Here is a 13,809-nt window from a genome sequence, read left to right as displayed (position 1 = left end):
ACGGCGTCATTTTAAGCGACATTGTTCCTCCTTCTTCCTTTAGACATGCTGCAGGGGAAGATTGAAGCTTTTGTTTTTTTCTCTTTAATTCTTCTTGCCTCTCTCTCCCCGCATACTTTTGTCAAAACCCAAGGTCCCACGCATGGCCCCTCATGATGAGAAACCAACGAGGACGTGCCCTGTAAACCCACGCCCATTAGCTGCCTAGCCCGACACCATGGCAAGGCAGGTTGGTGCTGCTCCCCACGCCCCCGCTCCCCTTTGCCTTATAAATACGACTCTCAACACCAGTACACAGGAGGAAAAGAGACGAAAAGGAAAGGGACAAAAAAAACAAGAGGACAAAGAGAATAGAAAAGAGAGGAAAGAAAATAGACAGAGGAAGGAAAGATTACGGGGAAGTTTGAAACAGGGGAGGGAATTTAAGAGAAAAATAAACCGGGAGTACAAAGGGATAAACCACTAAAAAACAAAAGAAGAGAAAAAAAATGAAAACATTAGAGGAGAGGGGAAGAGATGGAACCTCTCTCTCCGTCGCTTGAAACAGCAGCACTGCTGCTTGGAGCTGCCGTCCATGAGCCACGACACCGCCACCAACCTCCATCGCAGCACCGCCAGAAAAGCAATCAAACCAGCAAGGCACCTCCTCCTCCGCGCCAGGTAACTCTTCTTCCCCTTCACTTTTTTTTTTTTTTGCTTTGGCTTCATCTCCTTCTGCATGTAGAACAATATTCGTTCTGCATGTAAGAGAATAGAAGGGGGAAAATAATGCCGCCCCTATTTCAAAAATTCTAAAAAAACATATTTTTATTTTCTTTTAATATATAAGATTACACATATTCTTAATATTAAAAATAATTTTTTTTATATAAATATTAGAATTGTTAGGTTTTTACTCAATAAGATAATGACCTTTTTACTGAGAAGGACTTTTCTTAAATTATAAACAGATCAATAATTATAAATATAATAACAATTAGACAATCAAATAATGTAGCTTATTTTAGATAAGACATATTTAGAGTGTTAATATATTTTTTTTACGCATCCTGAATCCGATTTTTGAAATTAGTTAGGGTTTCCAGTGACCAAAATAATAGGTGGTGACTTCCATTTCATTTTCCACTAATAAAAAACAAGAATTTCTTGTTTGTCTATATTTACCAGATAGATAGATATTTAGATTGAAGTGGAACATTACACCGCAATGCCGCACACGTGCGATATTTGTTGTGGGGTTAGTGTTTGGAGACTAAAGGGGGAAGAAGCAAAAGCATACCAATCTGTTGGGTTTATTTAAGTATGGATCGGGTTTGTTAAGAGTAGAGAAGGTTATGATTATGGTACTGTGATGGTGGTTTATTTGAGAGTGGATCGGGTCTGATGATGATCACTAATGGTGGATTTAGAGGGAAGAAAAGGCTGGTCATGTCATCAATGTGCTAGTATGGGTTGTGGTGGTTGATTTGTCAGCTAGGAGTAGTTTGATGGTTATGTGACGTTGTTTTCTTGAGTCTTTATGCTTGTGAGGCAGAGTGCGTGGTAATGATTTTTTATATTTGTTGTAGTTGAGAATTTCAGAGATAATGCATGAAGGATGTCGAGGGTAAATTTATACTATAACAATGTTTTATGTATCTATATAATTTAGTTCAATCCGTTGCAGTTTTAACAACAAACAAACCGTTATTGTTTATTAGCTACCTAAGATTTGGAGCCATATCTGTGCGAAGCACCAAGCTCATTTCAACGGAACCACGCATGCTCATTTCAGATGACATCTCCATGGCCAGACATTCCTTTAGCTCTCCCAAGATATCACTCATGTCTGGCCTTTGTGTTGAAGTCGGGGGCACGCAGGACAGTACTATCTCCAGAGCTTTCCAAGCACAATTAGTGTTGAATTCACCTTTCAGCTTTGGATCGATAATGCTCTGGATATCCCCTCTTTCAACTAGAGGACTCACCCATTGAAGTATGTGAGTGTGGCCGTTATGGCCCCTTATTAAAGGCGGTTGACCAGTTATTAGCTCACACAGAAGAATACCGAAGCTGTAAACATCACTTTTCTTATTTAAGTTTCCTGAATCTCGAAATCTGCATACAAAATACAATGATAATTATGCTAGGAGAAACACTGTGAGAGAAGATTAACATTAAGTTTGAATACGTACTCAGGATCAATGTATCCAGGCGTGCCTGCAGGAATAGTTATGACATGCGAATCTCCTTCGGTTGCGAAGGCTTTGGACAGCCCGAAATCAGAAATCTTGGCTTGAAGGTTTTCAGTTAATAAGATGTTGGATGATTTCAAATCTCTATGGACTATTGGCGGCCTGCAACCATTATGCAGATATTCCAAACCTGCGAGTTTGATAATGCCAGTTATCCAACAAAGTTTCCAGAACAAAAATAAAGAAAAAATGACTCAGGCACTAGAATCAGACCTTGTGCTGCGTCTACTGCAATTTGCAGCCTTGCCCTCCAATTCAACATATTTGTGCTATTTTCTGCAGCCACAGAAACACATTAATATCATAAATTAAACAATAAACTTTGCAATGTGATGAATACAACAGGAATTATGTTTCATTACACATAAAAGTTTATCAATGATTGTCAAAGAATCATCTTAATCTAAAAATTTAAATTATTAGGTAAGATCCTAATATATAATTTAAATTATTCTTTAATATGTTATTTCAACTAAAAATCATTTGAACTTGAAACTTGCACATACTTATAATATCTTGTGCTTAATTTTTATCAAATAGAATAAAGATAGTGAGATTTGAACTCGTGACCATTTAATTATAAAAGCTGTATAATTATGTGAAAGAAGCATTTCAACCTAAAAGGCTAAGCTACTAAGTAACATGCCAAGATATTATTTATATTATACTCTAACAATGATAAATTCATACAATTCTAAGTGAAAGTTCTAACTATAAACTAGTTTGTGTACCCAAAAAAAATGAAGAATTCTATGTTTATGAGAGTAATTCTATAAATACCTAACAATTGCTCCTTCAAGTTCCCATTTGCCATGTATTCATAAACAAGGGCCATATTTTCTTGCTCATTACAATAACCAACGAGGGACACCAAGTTTCTGTGATGAACAATCATCAATAGTTGGACCTGCATTTGGAAACACTACTCTGTCATAGCTGAAAGAAAAATATTTGGTGCACATCTCATGTCATCTACAGGAAAGGAGAAAGCTAACTAATTTGTTACCTCCGCTAGAAATTCTTTATAACCTTGCCTTGAGGATTGAGATAACAACTTGACAGCAACTTGACGACCATCTTGCAGGTTGCCAAGATATACTTTTCCAAATCCTCCTTCTCCAATAATGGTTTGGAAATTATTGGTAATGCTAACTATTTCAGGGTATGTAAATGGCTGATTCTTTGATTTCATTGAATTTTTTTTTCTGGAAAAGCCCACTGAGGAAGATAATGACACATTCAATCTCCCTGCAAAGGAAAATTTTGTTTTTTTGTTTGTTTGATAAAGCGATAAATATTCCAATATTTTAAAAGAGATACTAAAGTATGAAACTATATATGTCATCATATTTAAATGTCAAAACTACGTTATTGCTTACTGATCACATGTTGAATCTTATTCTCATCTGCTAAGTTGCAGGAAGGAAATGAGGTATTGGAGGTGGCATCCAAATTAAGTAACTGATAGGTAATATAAAAGTCGTTGGGTGCACATGACATGAATTATATATGTATTGAAAATGAATGGAAAAACTAAAGTGCTTACATATAAGATAAATTCATAGAATAATATTCTATTAGGCTTTTAAGTTGAAGACAGTATTGTATGATCATACGTGTAAGCCATCGAATGCATAGATCATTAATGATTTCACAGAAAACATCTTCTATGCCCAAATTACTCTGTTATTCTAGGATTTAGTTAACACCACTCAAAAGAGAGGAAAGAATACAAAGAAGATAAGTGAAAGAGAAACAATTCACCTATTTTGAACCTCCAGAAGATAGTTATAATGTTAAGGAGGAGGAGCGCCGAAACTGATATGACAAATGCAATAACTAGAACAGGAAAACTTCGCTTCTTCTTTTCACATGTATCCATCTTGCATAAATCCAGATTTCCATCCAAACTTGCATTAAGTAAAACATTGTCAGATGTAAGTGAGAATCAATGATTATATACCAGTAACAAATAACCCAATCAGAGTGAGGATTGCTTTAGAAAGTTAGCAAGATCACTGTGAAATATACCAAAGAATTGTATCAGTTACTTAATTCCTCAAACTCGTGCTACATGCAAACAAAATGGATTTGTATAATCTATCTTCTAACTCCTCTTTGTTCCTTAACGTTTAATTTCAATTTATGAAAAATTGAAAGAGTGTTCACTGCATATGTGTCATAACCCAATTTTTGAATACATAATAAAAAATGAATGGATAAAAATATATTTGAAATTTGAGCCAAGACAACATAATTTAGAAGTTTGGGGACTTAATTGGATTTGAAATTATTTAATTAATGGAATCAGAGACCTAATTGATAAATATCAGAAGTTCAGGGACCAAAGTGAAACATAGTCATTCCCAACGACACAAACGGCGCCGTTTTGAAGAGCTGTTCATTATCCCTTCCATTTCGAGCGGAGAAAGCCTATTTAACAGGGAAAATGGTAGCAATTCGATCCGATGATGGACCACTTCTTTTGCCCACGATCCCGCTCGTGGATTGATTAACAGTCCTGTAAATGCAGGACTGTAACAGGGACTGGTTTTAGGGGCAAGCTCTTTGGCTCTATAAAAGGCAAAGGTGAACTGGGACCAAGGGGACAGAAGAAAAAGAAAAAAAAAAGGAGAAAAACTCAAGCTAAACCTAGACGAAAAAAACAGAACCAGGAGGGGGAAAAAAGGGGGGAACCAGCTAAACAAAGGCCAGGAACCAGAGAAGAAACCAAGAGGGAGAAAAGCCGAGAACCAACTCGGAAACCAAAGAAAAAAAACAGAAAAGGAAAAACCATGAAAACGCAAGCCACACACAGAAAAAAACCGAGACCCAAATTCGAACTCCAGCACTTTCCTCTGTTCTTCATCAAACGGACAGAGGAGACGAGCAGGAAGATTGGACTGAAAACCAGAGGATAGAAACGAAAAGGAAGACGAGGGGAAGCGAAAAAAAGAGAGAGGCAGGAACACCGAGAACAGAACACACACAGAACAGAGAAAACGAGAAAAGCACAGGGGAGAAAGAACCGACAGGCAGAAGCAGAGAGGAGATGAACGAATAGGAGGAGGAAGGAGAAAATAGACAAAGATTATAAAGGGCGTGAACGAACAGAAACAAACAAAATAAATAAAAAAGAGAAGGGAACATCCAGCCACCATGCCTTCGTCAGTGTCTTCGTTCCTACGCGTCCAGGTAAGCTTCTCCCTCCCTTTCATTTTTCAGTTCCATAAGTACAATGAGAAGGTAATTTTAATTACCTTCCCACGGTGCACGGCATGCGTGAATAATTCACGCATGTGCCTCAGCCAGCCGGGTCACTGGCTGGGTCTAGCTCAGTTCATTGGTCTGAGCTGTGCTAGGCTAGAAAAATAAAAACTAAAAAAATAAAATGTACATGTATAAAAATAATATAAATTTATTAATTTATTTATTGATGTCAGAGTTAGGAATAACAATATCGGTTTGAATTTATATTATTTATTGTATTTTAATTTTATTTAGCAAGAAAAAATAAAAATGATATATGCTTAAAAATAAATTTATTTTATTTATTTATTCACTGATACCAGAGTGAAGAATAAAAAAATTAATTTAAATTTGTTTTGTTTTTACAGTTACGTAATATTTACCAACACCAGAATTGAAAGTATTTGTAGTTGAATATTTATTGGCGTCAAAGTCAGGAATATTATAAGCAAATTATTATAGTAAAAACTAATAAACATTTAGTAATTAAAAACAAAATCAGCAATGTTGTTTGTTTCAAGCAAAACTTTTAAAGAATAATAATATCTTTCCTTTTATGTAACCAGTTTCGACCCATATAATTTTTATTAACTAGTTAATATTTCTAGTTATCATAATACTAAGTTACGATTCATGTAACCAGTTTCGACCCATATAATTTTTATTAACTAGTTAATATTTCTAGTTATCATAATATTAAATTGCGACTCCTTAAACAATATCATTCCTATCAAAAAATAAAATGTTAAAAATTTATTTTTTTCATATTAATTTTAAGACCGTCGTGATGCGGGTGCGACAATATATAAGAAAAGAAGTTAGAGAAGAACTAAAGGAGTTGAATGATTGTTTAATTAACATGCAGATAAGTTGTAATCGTTGAAGATGATAACCAAACCTCAGCTGCAACTGTCTACTGTTAGACTTTTCCTTGAGACTATAGGGAACTGCACCTGTGAGTTTGTTCCCGCTCAAATCTCTGCAAATAGGGGGGAAAAAAAAGTCACCATTCACCATGGTAATCTTTGTAAAAACTTATTGTGTTAAATATCAGAGCATGTTAACTTACAGGATAGTAAGATGTGGTAGCTGCGCAAAAGCTTCAGGCACTGTCCCTGTCAATTCATTGTTTGATAAATCCCTGTAAGAAAATGTGAAAAAAATAACGAACAATCACATTTTGTAAAGAAATAGATGACAAGAGTAAGCAATAGTTGGGAAAAAATGGAGGTTGTTCCTCCACTGATCTGAAGTATGGACACCCATTTTTGCAACCTTGGTGGAGCCAGAATCCCAACCATTGGCTTGGAGGATTTTGTCCAGAAAAGATGCATATAGGGAGAGAGGATATGCCTCAAGCTTATAAGATGCATCAGCCCTCCATACACCTCTAGCCAATTTCCATATGGAGTATTTGTAACATCACCTTCAGACTTCCATAAGATAATGTCTCATCATAGGACTGAGGTGCCCTCTAGTTTTAAGGGTCTCGACCCAATAAACAATAGTTCTCTTCAAATAAAATGATGAATGCTGAAGTCGGTAAGAAATTCTAGCAGTGACTGTCATTCCAGTGCCAGATATCTAGTAGACATTGCCAGGGTAGTTTATTAGCATTAAAACCTGTTACAACTTAGTTACGAACACTTACAAGGACTTGATTGCTGTGAGGTTCAAGAATGAAACAGCTATATTCCCTGATAATTGACTTGAACTTAGATTCCTGCTCATAGTTAATAGTAAATCAGGAAGACATTGAGATGCTGAATGCCATATCTAAGTGGATGTTCTTAAAAAATAACTTACATAAAATATTCCAAAAATCATACAGAATTTAAGAGGGAACTCACAGAGAGATGATCCTTGGAGGGTTATCATCGTTGCACTGCAAACCAGTCCACGTAGTGAGTGGCAAACATGGATCTCCCTGCCAGTTAACTCTATCTATTTTGTATGCTTCCTTGATGGCCATGATTGCATGAACTATGATAATTTAGGTTAAAAAGGGTGAGAAATGCATAGATTTAGATTTATAAGAGAGAATAGCTATATCAAAACAAAATCTCGAGCCTGCATTTTTGTGATGAGAATAATTTTTTTATGATGAATATAAAAAAAAAACTATCTCAGGTAGCCATTAGGCTTTATCATTTGTATGGTGGCTATCAAACAATTATCATTTGTATGATTTTATAAGATTTCAATTGAATTTTTAGACCATAGGTAAATTGGTTTGATTCATGGTCTCTATAAAGTTCTTGCAAAGATTCTTTCCAATAGACTCAAACATGTTAGGCAAGATCTTATTAGTGATAATCAAACTGCTTTTGGACGTTAGATTGTTGATGGTTTAATGATAGCCAATAAAATGGTTCATGATTTGCAAAGCTCGAAGGGGCAAGGTATGATCTTCAAAGTGGATTTCCATAAAGCTTTTGGTTCTGTATCCTGGAATTATCTTGATGAGATTATGGGATATATGGGTTTTGGGGCTAAATGGGGAAATTTAATATATGCATATCTCTCTACTAGAGAGTTCAAGGTCACATGTGGAATTTATCAAGGTGATTCGTTATCTCCATTCTTGTTTAACATTGCAGTAGAAGGATTAACAATCTTGTTTCACTATACATCAGAGGTTGGTTTATTCAAAAGGCTGCAATTGAGATATGGAGAGTTTTTTACTCACTTGTAAAATGCGAGGACATCTTGGTGTTCGTATCGGCCAGTTCGCAACCTTTATTCACGGTAAAGTGAATCCTCTGATGGTGTGAATTATGTTACGGTGTCAAAATTAATTTTTACAAGGATTTAGAGTTTATAAAACTTTTAATATTAGATAAATAAAACATAATGAAGAAGGATTTGTAATAAATTAGTTTATTGCCATCCTGGTTTAATTAAAATGTTAAATTCTTTATTAAATTATAATTTTTTTAAAATAATTTAATTTCTTGATTAACGAGGAATTATAATATTAAGCATTATAGAGAGATATAATAAAAAGCTTTGTATTTTTCGAGAAAACTCTTAATAAAATATCCTTTCTTTTATTCTTTTTCTTGTTCTTATAAATTTTTCTTGTTCTTATAAATAAGTGATCGCACTCTTCTTTTTTTTCTTCTAACAAGAGCTTATGTTTAATTATTTAACATGGTCAATTCAAACTTTTCATTTCAAAATGTTCTATATTAATAAAAAAACAATTATCAAACTTGATGTATTCAAGTAAAAATTTGGCTAGGTTCTCAAGATACATGGGACATGGTTAAAAAAAAGCTTTAAGAGGCCTATAGTTTTACATAAATCCCACTAAAAACTCTCTTGAAAATTAAATGATGTTGTTGGACCTACAATAATGAGTCATTTGAGCAGTTAAGTGTGGGTCTTCATAGATAAATGAGGATTTTTCCTATATATATATATATATGTATTATATGGATAGCTAGCAAATATATTTATGAATCAGTATGACAAATCTAGGTCTCAGAGGAGGTCTAATAACGTCAAACTAGAATAATAGTTTAAAAATATCATAACTTTTAATTTGATCATTGGATCACTATCAAATTTTTATAAGAGATTATAGAGATCGTTTTTCTTTGAATTTGTTTTTATATTGCTATATGGATTGTCCGATCTTTAGATTCCACAAATCTCACCTCCGAATCCTAGTTTTACCTGTTTTTATGATTTGTCTTAGTATTTTGGGATTTCATGCTATTTTTTAATTTAAAGCTTGTTTCCATTGTAATTTCATTTTATTCTGGTTAGGGTAAAGTTTATTGTCTATTTAAATTTGGTAAACCTTCTAAAAAATAAAATTATTATTATTATTATTATTATTACTTTCAAAGAATAAACTTATGAATTTGAGGTTCTTATTTATAGCTTTTTTGTTAATAAATAAATTTTCAGTTTCTTGTTTAGTTGATGTTTTTGGCTTATGTCTACGTTACTAGGTCAACAAAAAACTATAAATTAAAACTCTACTTAAACCTAAAAACTACCGTAACACACGCTAGGGCTAAAAGTGGAGGAAACATCTTTCAAAACATACAAAGAAAGGAAAAGACAAGGCCAGCCCTCGTTGTACGAGTAAGACAATCACCAAGTAATTTGCCATTAATCAGGCCCTGGCTCGAGGGATCAAAACGTAAAAATGCTTCAATTCAGTAGTTTAGCAATTCATTAATGACGATTATTATAGCATTCTGGCACCAAAGCCTATAGCATTCAACCGAATTGAAATAGAAAACATACCGTCTGTTTGGTTTGTCGGTGAATCAGGGAGTGGCCCTAGTTCGAAAATCTCAAAGGCATTTAGGATTGGTGGAAGGTTAGACCGCAACGTGGCATCAATAGAAAATCGAATTTGATCTTCTGGAACTTGTATTTTATATGGACCTATGGTCAATGGCTTCAAGTATTCAAGAGTAAAGGGCCCATAGTTTAAGCCATTCAAAGTAATGGTGAATTCTCGTCTTTTGCCTGGTGCAATCTGCTCGATTTCAGCAAAGTGAAAGAAGACAAGAAACTCAGGTGTGAAATTCTCGCGATGCCTTAATGATTTTTTGTAGCTCAATGAATTAAGGCCATTCCAAGGCTGAACCGCTGTTCTCAAGACTTCGACTGGTAGACGGCAGGGATCATCACTGCCCTGGATATCAATATTTGTTTCGGTGCTAATTGATACTGAGTGGTTGAGGTTCACGTCAAGCCGCCAGATGCGATCATACACGTCATCTTTGTACCTAAATGCATGTGAGAAACAATAACACAAGTATTAACTAATGTAGTGATATTCTTATTCTCCAAAATTCCTATTTCTTGATGTTCATCGATCGATTCTAAGCAATATTAAAAAAACTATTTACATACAAGTGATTAAAGTAAAAACAACTAATAAAGATTTAATGATCAAGAATCTATCAACGTAAAGTATATAATTTAAAAATATTTTATGCATCCTCAAGGGGGGGAAAACAAAAGAAAAAACACATCATTTGGCACAAATGATGAGCTGTAGTAAGATTAAGATATACTTCTTATGAATAGATTCAGTTCTTGTCCAACTTAATTTTAGATCAAATCAGCCGGAGTTACACTAAAAAATGGAAGAGATTTGCTAGCTATCCCTCTCCAACGACTGGTCACCTTGCTGCCCAAAATTAAAAGTATTAAATTTACTTTCAGAATTATTGACTTGGGGGAAGATTCTGGATAAGGGTTGAGAAAGTTAGCTCCAAAAAATCATGGTTTAGAAGTGGAAGAGAAACAAGAAAAACGAAAACAAAACATCGATCTTTCAATGTCTACAAATGATAATCATTCTAAAAACCATAATAAAATACAATATCCCTAAGGTATATAGTAAAATTATAGATATTTATCCAAAAGATTGTATATATATTTTACATAAACGGTACCTATGATGAGAATTTTTATTATATCTGATACATGATGTGCCACATGCATGATTTAGTTAAAAATGCATGATTTAGACAATTCACCTCATGGCGCCTAAGGTTGGATCCAGGCCGCCAAGGTCAGCAAGCACCTTAGGAATCAACGATCCATTCATACTTCTATACGGGGAATCATTCATGAACCGTAAATCCAATCCATTGATGAAAGGAACTCCGAAACCCGTATTTACGAGACACACATAAATGGTATCAGTTACTGAATAATGAATAATTTCGTAATATGTCCACTGCATATCAACCACTGTTGTCCAATGGTTTACCCCGATGTACAGATCAAACTTTATTTGAGTTTGATTCTCAGAATCGTAATTTCCATAGTAGAAGAAAGCTCTGACGTAATAGTTTTGGTTCTTACCCTGTCTGGGTTTCAATGTATAACAATTCCTTTTACCTTCAGGAAAGGTTCTCAAGCTATTCGCCATATTCCCATAGTAAGGAGTCGTCAAGTTATACTCTGGTGCTACGACTTTATTCTTGCCCGTACTAATGAAATCTTTGTCGGTTTTGTAAGTTATTCCAGTATCGCCATCCAGATAATCAGCCTCCGCCCCACAATCAATGCTGATGAAACCTTCAGAATTTTGGTTAGAAGAGAAAACCAAACGATTAGACTGGTTATCTCCAACGTGTTGTTATTAATTACCATTTTTTTCTTAATAGCCAAATATTCATTAAACCATGAATGGGCAAAGCATCAACTTGAATATCGGGAAAGAAAATAAGAGCAATGAATTATAGAAAAATGCAGGCAAAGAACTTGAAACAGAAATTTTATGTAGCAGCAATCGATCCATACGTTCATGAGTTTAATTATAAGAAATATTTTTCTTTTTTTGGATGATTCATGGGGGAGCAGTATACTTCTAGGGCATTAAACAATCACTAGCATTTAATTAATTACTATTTCAGGGGAAAAAATGCTGGAGACAGATAAGATACATTTTCTTGTACTTTATGATTTAAAAATTCACTTCAAAACTATTCTAAGAATAAATTTATTTTATATTTTTTTCTTTAATTTTTTTTTTATATTTATCCTTTCTATCACATTACACATTACGAGGTCAAAATCATGTCATCTCAAATATTCGCACCAAGTGGGCTCAACTTGCCTTAAACAACATCGACCCGTCAACTACATAAATTTATTATATAAATTAAGAGTCTCTTCTTCTTCTTCTTCTTTTACATAAAGAAATACTTTTAGCATTTATCTCTTCTTCTTCGTTTTGTAACAAATTCAATATATGAAAGTTCATGTTATAAGTCATTAGAGTTTTAATAAATTTAATTTTTGAATGAAACAAATTCTCGATTTTTTTCTTACTCTAATTCAAAGTTTCAAGTTGTTAACAAAAAACCAACAATAAATGAGCCCTTTGCTTGTATTACACAAATAATAATTAGCATAGGGTTCACACTAAACTACATAGAATCTACGTTTTTAACCGGGCAAGGTGTGGGCAGTTGGCTACAAAATCATAAGAAACTAAGCCGAAAAATGCTTGTACAAATCAAATTAATAAAGATGGTGATCTAGCCAGTACTACTATATTGACTTATAGCTAGGCATAAGTGCCTGGATTTTCAACTGCTAGTTTTCAGTTCAGCAACGCAGGAACAAAAAGAGGGCACACCCATATTTTTGTATGCAAAAGCCATAATTGCGCACCATCCATGCTAGTCTTTTGTTTTTTTATAATAAAATATTTAATCTAACTTACATATATCTTAATTAAATCTACAAACTTTTATATATATTTATGTTTATAGAATTTTTTTCATATAAAATTAGAATAAGTCTTGTTCAGATAATTTTAATTTGCATAACTAAGGGTTTCTAAAGAGAAGTTGTCATAGGTTAATAACAATGTGATTTAAAGCATCAATAGCACTCTTTTTTTATTTTTATTTTCACTGACATGAAAGCTAAGAATATCTTATTTGAGTTTAAAAGTTTTTTTAATAATTTATTCAGAGTTTATTTATTAGTATGATTATGGTTTTTTTTCAAATAATTTTTCATATTAAAATATATGTCAATAATATTTTTTTATTTTTTAAAAATTATTTTTGACATTAACACATCAAAACAATCTAAAACATATAAAATATATTAAATTTTAATAAAAAAATTTAAATTTTTAAAAATGTGCATTAACAATCTAAAACATATAAAATATATTAAATTTTAATAAAAAAATTTAATTTTTTTAAAAACACACCTCAATAGCAAGGTGGTACAATAGCAAGGTGGTACATGTGTTTTTTCAAAAATATGTTTATACATTCAATGCTTTTTTCATTTTATGTTTTTAACATCATCATTATAGAATATTTAAGAATATGAAATTAGTTTTTTAATCTAAATATACTCTTAAAAATATTTTTAAATATTCAAACACATTATCAAGAATAATTTAAATACTTAACCTGTACTTCAAAGTTACCTATAATGGAAAACGCAAACACACCTATGTCTGAACCACTATGCCGCAAGATCATATTTGTAAAGCTGAACACGATATAAGGCTCAAGTCTGGAGGATCAATCTATTTTAGCCTTTAAAAAAAAATTAAAAAGATCAAAACGATTAACTTGTATTGTACTACAAAGTTACCCACCCGTGAAAGAAAACGCACACAGATCTATGTCTGAACAGCTATGTTGCGATATCATAGTTGGAAAAATCAAATATGGAGTCAGGCTTGCGTTACACGAAACTTGTACTTCAAATAGTTAACCTTTTAAAAAATTAAAAGTTATAATAATATTATTTTAATTAAAAAATAATTAATAAATTTTAACCCGGACCATACTTATCATGATTTCACCAA

The 13,809-nt window shown here is 33.1% G+C and overlaps 1 protein-coding gene across 2 annotated transcripts in view; it reads right to left on the bottom strand.

The window, feature by feature from the left end:
* Nucleotides 1-1,589: 1,589 nt before the first annotated feature.
* Nucleotides 1,590-13,809, bottom strand: part of LOC105109600 (probable LRR receptor-like serine/threonine-protein kinase At1g05700) — a 14,174-nt gene continuing 1,954 nt past the window's right edge. Inside the window, exons 2-14 of one of the 2 annotated variants that reach the window (XM_011004349.1) lie at nucleotides 11,001-11,543; nucleotides 10,690-10,694; nucleotides 9,747-10,239; nucleotides 7,334-7,466; nucleotides 7,135-7,206; nucleotides 6,553-6,624; nucleotides 6,382-6,462; nucleotides 3,999-4,144; nucleotides 3,241-3,482; nucleotides 3,015-3,141; nucleotides 2,448-2,510; nucleotides 2,175-2,364; nucleotides 1,590-2,097 (exon numbers count right to left, since the gene is read on the bottom strand). In XM_011004349.1, the coding sequence (XP_011002651.1) occupies nucleotides 1,701-2,097; nucleotides 2,175-2,364; nucleotides 2,448-2,510; nucleotides 3,015-3,141; nucleotides 3,241-3,482; nucleotides 3,999-4,144; nucleotides 6,382-6,462; nucleotides 6,553-6,624; nucleotides 7,135-7,206; nucleotides 7,334-7,466; nucleotides 9,747-10,239; nucleotides 10,690-10,694; nucleotides 11,001-11,543 (2,564 nt within the window). In that variant the 3' untranslated portion in view covers nucleotides 1,590-1,700. Of the gene's footprint in view, nucleotides 2,098-2,174; nucleotides 2,365-2,447; nucleotides 2,511-3,014; nucleotides 3,142-3,240; nucleotides 3,483-3,998; nucleotides 4,145-6,381; nucleotides 6,463-6,552; nucleotides 6,625-7,134; nucleotides 7,207-7,333; nucleotides 7,467-9,746; nucleotides 10,240-10,689; nucleotides 10,695-10,996; nucleotides 11,544-13,809 lie in introns of both variants that reach the window. The other variant, XM_011004350.1, reaches the window with a different exon arrangement.

Source organism: Populus euphratica, unplaced genomic scaffold (genome assembly GCF_000495115.2).
Source record: "Populus euphratica unplaced genomic scaffold, PopEup_1.0 scaffold223.1, whole genome shotgun sequence".
In the NCBI taxonomy this organism is placed as follows: domain Eukaryota; kingdom Viridiplantae; phylum Streptophyta; class Magnoliopsida; order Malpighiales; family Salicaceae; genus Populus; species Populus euphratica.
The sequence above is the reverse complement of the archived record's forward strand: the minus strand, read 5'-3'. Positions and strand labels throughout refer to the sequence as shown.